Source organism: Lemur catta, chromosome 5 (assembly GCF_020740605.2).
Source record: "Lemur catta isolate mLemCat1 chromosome 5, mLemCat1.pri, whole genome shotgun sequence".
NCBI classification, from domain to species: Eukaryota; Metazoa; Chordata; class Mammalia; order Primates; family Lemuridae; genus Lemur; species Lemur catta.
In genome coordinates this window covers 1,728,663-1,743,993 of record NC_059132.1, presented here as the reverse complement: position 1 = coordinate 1,743,993, position 15,331 = coordinate 1,728,663, and the positions used below count along the sequence as shown (strand labels likewise).

At 51.9% G+C, this 15,331-nt stretch overlaps 1 protein-coding gene across 1 annotated transcript in view; it reads left to right on the top strand.

The window, feature by feature from the left end:
• The window catches only part of FSTL4 (follistatin like 4), a 263,832-nt gene that overhangs the window by 2,529 nt on the left and 245,972 nt on the right, over positions 1-15,331 (top strand). The window contains exon 2 of the mRNA XM_045550782.1: positions 5,144-5,279. Coding sequence (XP_045406738.1) covers positions 5,154-5,279 — 126 coding nt within the window. The 5' untranslated portion in view covers positions 5,144-5,153. The remainder of the gene's footprint in view (positions 1-5,143; positions 5,280-15,331) is intronic.

Below are 15,331 nucleotides of genomic sequence, written 5' to 3'. Positions count from 1 at the left end.
TGTGGGCTTCCTAACGTAATGAAATTAAGTAGCTATTTCAAGAACACGTCTTTCCTTATATTTTCTGTCTCTTAATGCCTGATACAGGGCATGGAACTTCAAGTACAATAGAACTACAGTCAATAGAATGTGGTGCTTAAAAGGTACAATCTGAAGGTTGGAAGGATAAGAGTTAATTGGAAGTCGTACTGGTGTATGTGTTAAACTTCATGGCAAATAGAGAAGTCATAGATTTATACATTGCACGTAGAATAATTTAGGCATCTAATTTATCAAGTGTTGGAAGACTTAACCAATGCTATAGAGTAGATAATTAATAGGAAATGCAATTTAACTTCATTATGGCTTGCTGCAAGGTTATCCTGTTATATTTCCATGCCTAATTTCCCTGAGTTGGTATTTTAGGGACTGTCTTAGGAAATTTGAACCGCTTTCTTTTTTCCTAAAACATTCATAAATCAAAACCAGGGTGCTAAGCCTTTCAGAAGAAATTACCATATAGCCCCCTGATTTCAGGTTGGAGTTGATAGGGCTTTTTTCTTTTTACCACTGGGCAGACGTGCAGCAGAGGACTGTGGGGTTTTGGCGATCCCAGTTGATGCCATTTGATTGCCCACCTGTCATAGGTAAAACGCAGCACTCCTAAAGTGATTTGCTAGAACAGACGCTGTTTCAGTTGGAAACGTTAGGAATGCAGATGCCTCAGAGTCCCAAATCTGACTGTCTTCAGGGCTGGTTGGTGTTGCTCGGTTCTGCCAAATCATCTTCTTAATTTCTGATCCTGTTGGTTATATATGAATCCTTCATGGCTCGTCTGATAAAGTTACCACGTTCTGGGGGAGAGGCTGAGAGGGAGAATCGGTGAACAATGTCCCCAAAACTCTGAGGGCCAGAATTCCCAGTGTGGCTGGTTCCTAGAATAGAAGAGAGAACTTTGTATAAACCCATTGGCAGTGTAGCGGCGGGTGCTGCTCCCCGACCTGCCAGGAAGAGAGCTTGCGTGCCCAGGTGTGCTCCCTGGGTGGGTGGGGCAAGTCTTAGAATTTTCATATTAATACCTAGTTCTCTCTAACACTTTGCATTCTTCTGTCATGCTTTGTAAACTTTCTTCAAAAAGCAGGTCAGTGTTTAGAATATTACATCATGCTAATTTGTAATACCTCTATCATTTTAAATACAAATAAACAATAGCACAGGTATCAGCTTATTTTATGACACCAGAAAATCCTGTGGTTTTCACAAGGAGAAGGTAGACAATCCAGTGAGGCTCCTCGCATGTCCTCCAGCTGTAGGTGTGTGCTAAGAGGAACCACACCGTGGCCTCGGGCAGGATGCCTGGATCCTAGTCTAGGTCTGGCTTCACTTTGAGCTTTGGGTGAATTCTTCAACCTTCTGGGCCTCTGGCATCCTGTCTATGTGGCAGCCAGGTAAAACACCTGATGCCCCTGACCACAGGGTAAGCCGTAAAATACCTCTCTTCAAAGCAAGATGTCTTCAATATCAAGTGATCGTACTTCCTCAGTAGTTTGGAAGAAAAGGTAGTCCCAGCTCTTATGTGAGGACAATCCCAGGAAGATTTATAATGAATGCTTAGGACTTAGCAAGGATTGAATGAAACTTACTAACCTAAATTGATCTCAAAAGGAGCTCTAGGTTGAAAAAGAAGGTCTGTGACTTTATTGATGGCACCTTCCCAGTTCTATAATGGGGAGATTCTTGCGTTTTCCTCTATCTGAAGGCCAGTAGGGCTATTTGAATGTGAGGAGTAATTAATTTGTTTACAGACCTGCTTCCCCAGAGTGACTGTCTTTACCGTGCTGGTGTTCCTTGCGAGCTGAAGGTCGCCCTTGCTGCCTGGGAGCCTGTGCATCTTCTCACGGCCTCTTTTTCAGGACCACATTCTTTTCTTGGCCCATAAATTGAGCAGCAGTGAGGGCTGAGGAGGGTGCACTGGGCGGAGTGCAGGAATTAGGGGTGAGCAGCTTGCCCCTTTCCCCTTGCTCTGCCTTGGTCGGAGCCACGGCCGCTAGAGGAGAGCAGCTCTTGGCGGCTTTCGGAGGAAAGGAGAGACTCGGGGTTCAGGGCCTCCTATCTTACTCTATGTAGATTTTCTGCATCGTACTAACAGCAACTGTCTATCAGAATAAAACATTGCTAAGTGTTGTCAGGCAGCGCAGGAGGGGGGTTAAGAGCATAGATGTCGGGGTCCACCTGCCTGGCTCGGAAGCCCAGCCCTGCCACTTACTTGGCACTTTCCCAGTGCCCATAATGGGGAGATTCTTGCATTTTCTTGCCATGGCCTTGGCAGGGTATTAACCTCTCTGTGACCCTGTCTCCTGTGTCATCTGACGGGGGATCATCATTGCCCTCCTCCTGGAGTGGAAAAATGAGGATTGTGAGTTAATACCTTTAACGTGTTTAGAACAGTGCCCGACACATAGTAATTGCTGTATACGTGTTAACCAAATAGATAGTCTCTACTCAGGTATTAGAACATCAAAATTGATTTAGGCTCAATAGTAATTCTTTTTTATGAACTAAACTGTCATAAAACTTGAGTTATAAATTTTTAGGCTGTTGCGGCGGTAGATGTCATGAATTGTCAATCATGCTAAGTATAAAATGACATTCAAGACACATTCACAGTGCAGATGACATCAGAGCTAGTGGTGGCCAAACCGAGCTACGCTTTACAGAGAAGCTGCCTGGCAGTACTTCCGTAGTTGGCCTGGTTGATGTGTTTCCCCGTTGCCAGATGGAGTCTTACGGGGCATTGCAACACAGGCCGGATGGAACCTGTGGCAACTCCGGGTAGAGCTCCAGGCTTGGAGTTTGGGCTTCCTGAAACACGACTCGGACACAGCAAGTTTAATGCCCCCAGTCTGGGTGCATCTTCTTAAACGAAGTGATTTGGTGCTTGCCAAAATAACAATTGAAATGAATGGATTTTATTTTGATGCTACCCATTAATAACACAACATCAAACATAAGTGGTCTTAGATTACTAGGCAAATTAAAAATTAAATCCTAGATTTTGTGGCTCATATATTTCATAACTCCAGGAATTGACATCTGTATGTTAACTAGAATAAATTTTGCTTATCTTGCTGTTTTTAGTTTATTTGGATGAGGGGGCATGAAAAGGAAGGAAAGTAGACCTTGATATGTGTGCTTAGTCCGTGAGCAATGTTTGGTGTTGGGTGAGCAGGGAAAAATTAACGAGGGTTCTAGCTTAATTTACCATGGCTGGGTTTTAAAATTCCCAAAATCCGGTAGCTGCTTTCTGTAGTCTCTGGAAAGTGGCTCTGTGTTCAGAAGAGGATACATTTATGGAGAGTAGCTAGTTGTCTTATTTATTTTTAGAAAAACCAGTTGCAGTTAAGGAAAGATGTTTTTATTTTCTCTAAGTCCTGAATGTGATTTTTTCCCCTGTTCCTCATCCCTGTAAGAATTCACACGCCCCAGCTGGAGCACTGGAGCAGGGCTGCGGAGTTGGGTGGGCGCCATTAACGTGACCGTCCTCGCCCAGGCGGTGGCGGAAGCGGCACCGTCCCCACAGCAGGTGCCTGACAGTGGTGTGACTGTGACCTTCAGGTTACATTTACTGGCCACCCAGACCGTGTCCCCGGGAGCTCAGCTTTGCCAACAGATGTCAGAGATGAATGACCGAAGGAAGAGACGTGGGAGCGGGAGCCTGTGGACTCTTTCTAAAACAAGGAGACACTTGCTCTGAAAAGATGGTGCTACCTCTCGGCCTTGCCTTTTCTGAGGCCAGTGTTACATGTCCACAATTTTCAGTCTGACTTTTCCTCCCTGTGGGCATTTCTGTCTTAAGCTGGAGACATAAAGCGAATGTGGAGAGGCAGCTCTATTTGGACGTGGAAGGCAGCCAAAGGAACCCGGAACGTGGCAGGAGTGTGTGTGTGAGTGACAGCCCCGTCCTCGGCACTAGCGGGTGTGTGACAGCCCCACCCCTTTGCCTAGAGCAGGAATCCTCCACGGCTGTGGACTGTGGGAGTGAGCGGGGCGGACCCCCCCCCAAGCACCCGCTTGGTTCTGACTTGTAGCCTGCTCTGCCCCCGCCCCGAGGCCAGGTCACCCTGGGTGGTGGCCTCCAAGGAGGTCCGTGTATCCTCATCTCGCCCGCGGTGACCGGAATGCAGCCTGGACCACATGTGACTAAGCACTAAACTGTGTGGTACACGCAGAAACCAATAACCCCTAAAGTTTCCTTGAGTAAGAGTTGTAAGGACTTGAGTCCCATCTGGCTGCGTTTCATAGACAGATACTGAAAGTATGGTTAGAATATGTTCAGAATAGAAACCCTTTTCGAAAAAAGGGCAGCGAATTAGACAGATGGACTAGTCTGTGTCCTCATTCCCGTAGCACAGTTAGCGCAATGCCTGGTACATGATAGGTGCTGGAATATTTGCTGTAGCTGATCCTTAGTTTCTCTATCCATGTAATTCTTTGATTACCTTGAATTGCTCGTTTCTTGTCTTCTAGGAATTTAGACTATAATATTAAAGTGAATCTCAGGAAAAACCGTCAAGTGTATTGAAATTCCACTATCATTGGATGCTTGAATTCTGCTACAGAAATGATTGGCCTTGAAACTGAGATACTGGATTTATGATGCCATTTTGAAGCTCATTATCTTGTAAACTGAGGTGTCTGCTACAAATGAGCTGTCACAGCTTTAACATAATTTCTAATCGGCGTTTCTTGGGCACTAATTGTATGCCCAGTCCCAAAGGCTTTCTTTGGAAACTGAGGCATGGCTCTGTAGGAACCTAATAGAGGTGACCCAGCTGTCTCATCCTGGTTCGTTCTTGCAAATACATTGGTAGGTGGCATTTCAAGCGGGTTTCCACGTCACAGCGTTTGTGGAGTTCTCACTGTACGTGTGACCCTGATTCCTTCAGTCTTCACAAAACCCCACGAGGTCTGTACTGTTGCCTCCATTTTAGAGATAAGTAAACTAAGGCTCAGAAGTAACGTAGTTTCTCCAAAGTGGAGCGGAAGGGTTGGTGCTAGGGTCTAACCCAGGCTTATGTGATCGTGGGGTGCACGTCCTAACCCGCCGTGACCCGCTGTACGTCTCGTAGTGCTTAGTTCTGAGCATTTGTCCTTTTCTCAACAGACTCAACAGAATGAAGCCAGGAGGCTTTTGGCTGCGTCTCACGCTGCTCGGGGCCTCTCTGCCGGCCGCGCTGGGATGGACGGAGCCGGGAACCAGCGGGGGCCGGAGCGTGGGTGTGGCGGAGTCACAGTCAGAGGTACAGTCAAATACCAGCCGATGGGACATTTCCAACCGGTTTCTTTTTGATGTTACAGTATCTGATTTCTCCTCCACCTTCAGTTTAGATCAGTTAGGCCACAATGTGAATTTAAATAGCACTCCCTCTTGGGTGGGGACAGAGGAAGCAGCATCTATTGATGTGGACAGGAGGTTTATATCATGGTGTGAGCAACGGCTCTGGAATCTCTCGAAGGCAGACACCGTGTTCGGAAACCAAGCTTCGGTTGCGCGGTTAGTCTTCTGCAAAGACCCTCAGGAGAGTGGCCTTTCTGTATCCTTAATAAAACTCTGAAAACGCAGACTAATTGGTGGAGCACACCCATGTGAATTAGTGAAGTATTTTAATTATAAAACATGTTTTAAAAGAAATGGACTCCTTTTCAGGTATGTAGATAGAAAGAACCAGACGGAAAAGGATCTGGCAAGTGGAGGCCCTAGGGGAGGCTGCTTTAATGAGCAGATAAGAATGATTAATGGCGTGTTGGGTGTATAAATGCTGCTAAAGTGCTTGAAAAACTTGTTCTCGATACCTCCCTGGAGAGTCTGGGTTCACTGCTAATTGCTCAGTGAACTCTGGTCTTAAGTGCCGAAGGGGATTCAGAAATTGCAGCCCAGCCCTGCTCAAGGTAGTGGCCCCATGAATTTGGGGCTGGCGGGTGGGGTGTAATTTTTCTGCAGAAAATGTCTTATGTGTGCTCAACCTTAAGAAATGACTACACCCTTTCATTAAAACTACCTGGGATTTTCTCTGTGCTGTGACAAATAACAATTCTTATCAGGGAGCTTTTCGGGGTATTTTTTCCTCCCCTTGTCTTCCTCGAGCCACGCCCTCTCCTTTTCTCCGTCCCTGTTTCCTGTCTTGCGGAATGAGAAATAAAAATTCCCTCAAAAAGTCAACATTCCCAGAGAGTGGATGAGGTTACACAGTGTATAGTAGGATTAATGCATTATTTGATCAAAAGACACGATTTCTCTTTCATTATTACTTAATTGTAATGCAATCCCGAACCTCCAAGCCTTAATCTGTAGGGAGCTACAGAAGTAATTTAACGCACACTTTTCCTGCTGAAGTCGGCGTGGCTTCCTCCTCTGCGGTGGGCAGGTGATTAAATAGAAACGCTATCTCTGCCATCTAAATCCGTGCAGGACGCAACTAATGCTCTCTCGAGAGTCCGGAGGCTGCCTTGCTGGTGAGAACAGCATCCCCACACGGGGGTGGCTTTATCCCCACACTCATATCCACACAAAGGGATCACTTAAGTCCTACAAATACATGGTTGAATATTTAATAGCAAAGCAAACAGGCAAGCACAGGTATGCTCAGTCTTCTTACTGCTGGGGCTCGTTGGCCCACTGTTTTCAATCACTTATTTCAATTAAAAAGTCAAGCTAATTAAGGTGGGATTTAGCTGGAGGTAAATTGAAGGTAAGTTAATGTCAACCTAGGGTCTCTTTATCTCAGCTGTTAACACCCTCATTCTTTCTGTGCCAACAAGGGAGGGCCGCTCACCGAGGAGGTTGGGCTGCTTCTTGGTTTGGGTGGTTCTCCACCCGCGCCCCCCGGGTAGAGCCGTCGTCTTCCGAGTCCGGGAATGTTGCTGCTTCAGGAAAGGGAAGTGCTGACTCCGCAGATGCTGGGATGCAGGAACAACCGCCCTATCGATCATATATATATATATTTTTTGCTGTGGCTTTTGCTTTTGCAGTGTTATGACTTCTACTCATTGAGTCTGCTTGTAGCGATGATTAAATGAGATGATAATTCCACTGAGCCTGGTACATAGGATGGCTGCAGTAATGTTTAGCTGCAGAACGTTTATTTTTAATGGATTCATTTGGTGACCCTGATCACACTCTGTGCAGTCCCCCACTCCCCGGGTCCCTTGCTCAGTAGGAGGGTCCTGCCTGGCGGGGTCCCTTGCTCAGCAGGAGGGTCCTGCCTGGCGTGCTGTCTCCCTTCCCGTGTGTGCATCTTCCCCTTCTCCAAGGCCCAGGTCTGGTTCTTACCTTTTCTCTAGAACCATCTTTGACCACTCTTGGTCACACTTGGTCTCTTTTTCTGAACTCTTAGTCCTTCCTGTCTTTTTTCCCTTCCTCTTATAATTTTTATTTTAGCATCTGGATGAAACCTCTTCTCTTCCTCGCAGTGTCCAATAATTTTATGAGCAAAATAAAGGCTCGGTGGGTTTTTAAGCCAATGGAAACGTAGGTGACATTTGGTACTGGTCACGATGTCACCCTGGTGCTTTCAAAATTCAGATCAGACCGTCAGGTACTTAAGTCCGTGGTGTACCTGCCCGCACGGCAGGCTGGTCGCTGGTGGGGACACGGTGGTCTCCCCAGCCAACCCGTGAGCCGCTCGCAGGCCAGGCAGCCTTGGGTACGATCAATACCAAGACGGTCCTTGTGTTATAGTAATAGTTTCTGGGTAGCTTCCTCTTTGAATTCTAGTTATTAATGTATCCATAACTCACAGTCAAAACCATATTAAACTCCTCCACCAATTTCCTCAGTCTTATTTCCTGGAAGAGTCAAAACCAACAAAGTTCTCTGAGAGACTCTGAAGAAGCCAAGACCCTTCAGGAACGAACCACTGTGTGTGTGTTTTCTCCCTGAGGGCAGCACTTCACAGATACTCACTGACTTAAGATTTTTAAAGTACTTGGGAAGCATTAATAAGATTTGATTTGTCTTTAAAGTCATTCTACCAATTACTTACGTGTCCTAAGGGTAAACCAGAATTAACTGACCAATGTGTGTGTGCGTGCGCATATTTTTAAAGCAATTATGCAAGGGTGAATTTTTTGTTTTATGTACGGAAGCTGCAGTGGAAATGGCTCCACGGAGTTTACCATTCTGCAGACCTGTAGATAACAAGACATGCAGCTGGGTGGAGTGGCTCGTTCACAAGAGTGGAGTGGCGGAACGCGGCCTGGAATGCTAATATCATTCTGAAGTCAGAGGAAACAATTCTGAGATGTATAATTTACTGAAATTCTGAAATGTTATTATATTTCTCCCCTTTCCTCTATACAGACGCTCCTTGACTTATGATGGGGTTATGTCCTGATAAACCCACTGTAAGTTGGAAATACCATAAGTCGAAAATGCGTTTTAATACATCTAACCTACCAAACGTCATAGCTTAGCCTGGCCCGTCTTCAGCCTGCTCAGGGCACAGACAGTAGCCTGTGGTTGGGCAAAACCATCTAACGGAAATCCTATTTTATAATGAAGTATTGAGTATCTCACGTAATTTAGTGAGTCCTGTACTGAAAGTGAGGAACAGTTGTGTGGGTACCAGAAGCACGGTTTCCACGGGATGCGCATTGCTCATGCACCATCACATTGAAAAATCCTAAGTCAGGGCCCGCCTGTGCCCCGGCCAAGATAAATGTAGTAGCAAAATCAATATTGGTAGAATCTCCTATCTGGGAAACCGAGGAACCAGGAGGGAGTGAGAAGTGCTGCGGTGGCAGATAGCCGACGTGCTCTTGAGAGGCAGGTGCTGGTGGGAGCCCCCCCAAACGTGGGGTCCTGGGTGCTCTGTTCCGGCACCAGGGTCTGCCCCACGTGCCAGGCTCGGGGTTGAGTGGTGGCCCTTACAGTCTCATGCATCTTTCATGCATTTTACTTAACTTTCTCTAAATTATTCTTACCCATAGTGTGTATGTATATAGTCATGTACTAAGTACCTGCAAATCTTGTTATTCTCACATGCCTCGGTGCTTATAGACCAGAGCGACGTGGTGAGCTCGGGCACCAGGCGTTTTCAATATTTGCAAACGCTCTCAGTGTAAAGTCTCGGAGAAAAAATAAGTAGGGTGGTATCAGTTAACGTAAGTGTGATCCCCTCCTCCCTAGCCCCAGGGGTCAGCCGAAGGCAGCCCTGATCCTACCCCGTAGCCCGGCCTCTCCCCCTTCCATAAGCCTTGGCCCCAGACGCTGACAGCAGACATGGCGCTCCCGTCCCCTCGAGGTGGCTTCTAATTGCAGGGTCCCTGAATGCTCTCTGGCTCCCCTCTGGCTGGGCATTCAGGAGTACGGGGGCTGCCAAGACTGGGCATAAAACTTCAAAACTATTTAAGGCAATGCCCCCCACCCTCTGCCACCCTTCCCGATAAAGTGCTTCTCCCCGGCACCCACGCCCCGACCGCTCTTCCTGATTTCTGGGGAAGAGCAGCTTGAGGTCTGCCCACGGGTGTCTCTACTCACCCTGGCCTCAGCCCCATCGTGGGCACGAAGACGAGAAACTCTCTTCTCCCTGTGAACAGACGGGTCCAGGCTGGATGTTCACTCAGCGTTTTCTAAGCCTCACCTGCAGCACAGGCCGGCGTGCACGCCCGTGTGTTTTCTGCAGTGTCACCCGCTACCCTGCACTCGCTGCCCCCAGTTCTAGCATGTGACTCGCTTCAAACAAGATGAGCCTCTGGGCAAGATCGCTCAGCAGGGTGCAAGAACAGCCTTCTCCGTTGGCCATGCCAGGGCCCTGGGATTACCGAGGCTCCGCTTTCCCAGGGATCCAGGACTTCCGCTGCAGGTGGGGTGCCGGCAGTGGGCACAGGGGCCCTCTTCTCCGTGTCCCCGACACTCAGCCGTGCCTCTCTGCTGCCGATTGTGAGTCACAGGATGTGTGTACTTTCTCAGGTGGAATTGGGGGGTCTCAACCTCCCCCCTGCAGGTGCACAAGCACATCCGTAATTTTGAAGGCGATGGATGGTACAGACCCTTCCGAGTTCTCGGGGGTGTCGGGAGGAGCCCATTCCCGTTTACAAAGTCAGTGTGGGCTGTGCCCTGCCCCCGCACCTCCTGCGCTTCAGTGTGCTTGTGAACCGCCTGGGGTCTGGTTGAAACTGCGGGTTCTGATGCGGGAGGTCTGGGTAGATCCTGAGAGTGGGAGCCCCAGTGGTGCCCACACTTCTGGTCTCGGCGGACGGGGGGCAGGGGGCCTTGGAGCAGGTGCCCCCAGCCCCGTGCACACAGGCAGGAAGGAGAATCACAGCTGGACGAACCCATTTTTTTTTAAATCTCTTCTTACATGATGCTGCTGACTGCAGTGAGGAAGAGGAGAGAAGCGGGCTGCAGTCGTGCTGGGAAACAGCCTGATGAGACCGGCCTGGGGGTGGATGGGCGAGAGAAGGGTAAACTGAGGCAGACCGGGTTCTGGAGCCATTTTCGCCCATTTCCCAGCAGCTGGACAGGCAACCTTGGATCTCCGAACCCACGATCCTCAGCGGGTGTCTGTAGGTGGCTTAGATCCCAAGGGAGGGGATTCTCCAAGCTGAGGCCTCACCCAGCCCCCTGCTCCCAGGGCCAGCAACACGCACCCCCGCCCCCCACTGCCGCCACCGTGGTGCCCACGCTGGTGTCCTGCCCCGTCTCTGTCCCCAGGGCCCTGCACTGCTGGGTCTGTGCTCTGTGTTGGAGTCTTGTTTTTATCTTTGTCCTTGGACAGGGCAGTCACCGTCTTTGTTCTCTGTGTGGGGTGTTTATCTGCCACCACTGTCTCAGCCAGCCCTGCTGCGCCGTACCCGTCGGCCCGCTGGATGCCCCTTTAGTGTTTTGAGATCACAGTTGATGGAATCTTAATTGGCCCTGAAAAATTCTGTGACCAGGAAAACGAGCATTTATGAGTTCACAGAAAACCATTATTTTTCTTCCTCTTAATTTCACATTTACTCATCTACTTTATTTACGCCTCTGCTGCCGAGTGGCCTACACTCTAGGAGCCCCCACCCTCGTGTTCAGGAAGGCAGGCCGCGCTGTAAACGGGGCCCCAGTTTCCATCTTTCGGGGGGTTGGCAGCACCAGACTGCCGAGCCCCCACCATCTGCCCGACGTGTCCCCTCTGCCCCGGGGGCTGTTGCTGTCGCTCCCATTTAGGGACAAGACAACGTTGTGCTGGTGTCAGGTGCGAACAGGCCCCGCGAGTGGGCTCCGCTTTTCCGTCCCGCCAAGCCTGAGCCGCCGTCCTTCTGCCCCCACCGCTGTGGTCCCTGCCAGGCAGCTCCTGGGCCTTATCGTGTCCCCAGCTGCCCGGGAGGTAGAGGTGCTGGTTCCAGAAATGGAAGGCGTCGTGTGACGTGGGCCCCGTGCTCTGAGCTGGTGGCTCGGGGGACACGGTGGTGGGAGCTGGCGCGTGGCGCTGGTGTCGGGTGGAGACGTTGTGCCCAGGTGCCCACGGAGCCGCCGTCCTGCCGGTAGCCGTCACTTCGACATCTCCGCCTGCGGCAGGCCCTGGAGCCGGGAAGGCCTGGAGCGGGGGAGCCCAGTTCTTCCCTCTGAGTAAAGGCGGCCTGGTCTCCCCCTGCTAGTGAGGGGGAAAGAAAACACTCACTCCTGGCTGGAGTGAGGAGCAGAGTGCGAGTGGCCTGTGGCGCTGGGTGTCCCCTCGTCACATCGTGAGTTTTGGCCGCACAGGGGCAGGAGACCTGGTGGCGCTGAGACCCTGGGGGTGGCCGGGCAGCCCCGAGAGAGAACTGTGTGCCCGGGGTCTGTGGGGCATTCTGGGTGGCACCTCGTTGCTCGATGCTACATCTGGACGCTGAGCCCCTGGTTTTTACTCCCCTCAGTGTTCCAAGAGGGTCTTGAGTCCAAACTGAGACCCTCCTGGAGGCCTCAGCTGGGCGCGAGAGCTGCCACTGTTGCTTTTGTTAAGATATTTTAAAGTCTGAGATTTTGTGTCTCTTGGGTCTGGATCCAGAGAGTGTGTTTTTCTCTTTAAGAGCTGAGAAAGGACGTCGGTCATCCCCTGGTTCTCGAAAAAGTCCTTTCCAGAGAACCAGTGAGGTCCCCAGTGAGCCTGTGACGTGGCTACAGAAGCCCCTCTGCCGACCACGTCACCGCCTGCAAGGGGACAGCCCAGCCTCAGGGGTGACAGGCCAACACCACGCCCCCTGTGAGGCGCGGCCTGCCTTGCCACAGCGAGTCTCCCCCTGCGCGGGCAGGCAGCGCCCTGTGCGCCCTCGGCCTGGCAGCCGGTGACCCTGAGCCCCTGGCGTGGGGCTGCGGGCTGCCCTCGGGTCAGGGCTGCAGCCGTGTCTTCCCCGCCAGCCCCGTGGCGGAGGGCGTCCCTCGCCCTCTCTGCCTTCAGGGTGGCCACGAGTGAAACGCAGGCGCCATCTCGGAGCTTTCGTGGGGACCGAGACTGAGCCCAGGTGGGGCCTGCCCGGCGCGCGGCCGTCGGAGCTGCGGTTCCGTGTCCGGCGTCTCAGAAACCCGGCGCGTCCTCCCCGGGAGGAGCACACGGCCCCCTGCGCCCGGCGGTCTCTGCTCACCGCAGCGAGGCGGCCCTGGGGGCGGGAGGGTCCTCTTGGGGCTGGAACGGCCAGTTTCCTGGGGTCTGGGCCCCGCGTCCGGGACAGCCAGGCGCACGGGAGGATGTTCCAGTGTTTTCTGAGTAAGTAAACCCGTCAGCCATCTGCTGTTCTTCATTTTGTCCCCATGTAGGGTTTAAACAGGGGCTCTTGAGGTTCTGGGACCCCTCACAGAAGAAATCCCAGGAGGGCATCACCTGACTGCCGTTGGCTTCCACTTCTGGTAGAATCCCGTCCTCAGCCTCAAATCTTCCCAATGTTCTCATTGAACCGATAGAGGCTTAAGAGAGTCCTACGGGGTGTGGCGGGGGCAGGGGTGGGACCCCTGACTCCGGTGCTGGCCCCTCCTAGAGTAATTTTTGGGGCCTGCCTGGCTCTGGCTGTTCGTCCTCCGCAGAGGCCAATGTCACTGGAGGCAGCCAGACCCCTGCCAGAAACAGGAACCCCGAGAATGAAGCGTAAAGTCTAACAAATGCGGGAGGCTCTGTTTGTGCTTAGAATTCTTAAGGTCAGCAGGAATCATCTGTGACTCCAGGGAGGGGTCCCCACACCTCTCCTTGCAAAGGGAAGAAGGGGTTGAGGGACGGTAGGAATAGAACTTCTCTTTTGAAACATCATTAAATAGGTGTAAGGGTGTTGGCTCTCCTTGACACGGGTCTTAGGACAATTGCACTGAAAGCTTGTTTGAGCTCTGCTGTCATTAAAAGCTTGCTCTCTAAAGAGAGCACAACTCTTTCCCCATTTATGTCCCTTCCAGCCTTGCATTTAAAACGTGCCTTGAAAACTCTCCCTACAGGAAAGACCTCGGGTTTCTGTGGTTCTGCCAGTGCCACACTTTGAGCACCGTGCCAGGCAGCTAGGGCTTCACGTGGGGACGCGGGAGGTGTCGGCCGCGAGAGGCCTGCCAGGTACACGCCGTAATTGGAGCAGCTCTAAAATATGCCCATGGTGCCTCCTCTTCCTCCTCCGCTCTCCTCTGCTTGGTTGTTACTGCCGTTTGCGCACGAGCGTTTGGCTGTGAAGAGTGGGCTTCTCTGCCGTGTGCCGAGGTGTTCACGCCTGGCAGCACGGCTCAGGGTTTTGTCTCTGTGTCCCCAAGCAGAGCTTCCTGTTTGACCTTCTCATAGCACCGCTGCCTACATGGGTCTCTGAGCCCTGGGCTGCCTGGGCCAGCTGGGACGTCTAGTCGTCCTGAATCTTAGCGAGCAGCAGGTATCCCCTGAGCACCCAGCCATGTGCGTGGGCCTGTGCTGGGGCTTGGCCCCGTGGTTGGAGGGAAACGGGGTCTGTGATTCCAACCGTGAGGCCTGAGGAAGACTGGGGTACGGGGCGGGGGCGGGGCGGTCAGCTGTTGCAGAATGGATTCCGAGTTGGCGGAAGGAATTAAACACCTACCTCAGTCAATGATCTTTTCTAACCTATATACGATGACTAAATTAAATTATTAACTTTAGCCTAAAGAAAGGTATATTTATTGAGTAATAAAGAAGGAGGTAGCACCTGCCTCTTCCACGCCCCACCCCGGCCCCGGGCAGGATGCTTGTTCCCACGGTCCAGACGTGCCCTGCTCGGCCGAGGGCAGATCTGGCCTGTCCTGGTCTGTGACCCGCTGCTCTGGAGCCCCCAGAGGGGGGGTTGGGGGCTGGAGGAAGCTGGGGACTGAGTGTCCCCTGCGTGGGACGGGTGCGGTGCTGAGTGCAGCCGCCCCGTGGGTACACGTGCCCTCCAAGGCCTGTGCCCGCCTGGGCCCGCTCCCCTGCGGTGGCCCTGCCTGATGCGGCCATGTCCCCGCGGGCTCAGCAGGTGCTAAGTCCCACTCAGAGCACTTGGGCTGGTGGTGGAGAGGGGGGTGGACGCCCATCATCGCTCTCACTGTGTCGTCTTTCTCAGGGTGCTGCAGTGTGTGACACTGCCACCCCAGCGCCCCACACCGTCACACTGGGGGTCTTAGTCCCCTCCTGCGGAGTCCCACCTTGAGCAAAGTGTCTGCCCTGGTCCACCGGACTGTAGCCAGTCATCGTAGTCCATTCGGTGTTGCTGCGAAGGCACGTCTGGGGCTGGGCGATTTATAAAGAAAAGAGGTTTATTTGGCTCACGGCTCTGCAGGCTGTGTGGGAAGCCTGTCGTCACATCTGCGGCTGGGGAGGCTTTCGGGCTGCTTCCCCGCACGGCAGAGGCCGAAGGGGAGCTGGGGTGCAGGTCACGTGGCCAGAGAGCAGCGGCACGAGCCGGGAGGTGCCGGGTCTCTTGAACACCTGCTCTCAACGGAACTTGTGGAGCAAGAACTCGCCCATTGCAGCAGAGCAGCACCGAGCCGTTCGTGGGGGATCTGCCCAGACAGCCCTCATTAGCCCCCTCCAACGCTGGGATCACGTTTCTGCGTGAGGCCTGGGGGCACGACGTCCGACCCGCAGCACGGCTGTTCAGCGATCCTCAGGAACGAAAACACTTCCATGGCCGTGCCGACTAGAACAAAGTTCCCTGGGATTCATTACACATTCTAGATGAAAACTAAATGTAGGATTTAAATCCAAACTTATTCAAAATGACTGTTCTTAAAAGTTGCCAGTGGAGACCGTCATGCACTTCGCTCTGCAGGAGATTCCTGTCTGCTACCTCACATGGCTGTCTCGGGGGAAGGAAGGAAGAGCTGTAAGAACTGGTGCACACGTGGCAGCCGCTACCGTGGTGCAAAGCGTGTTCAGTTAGCAGC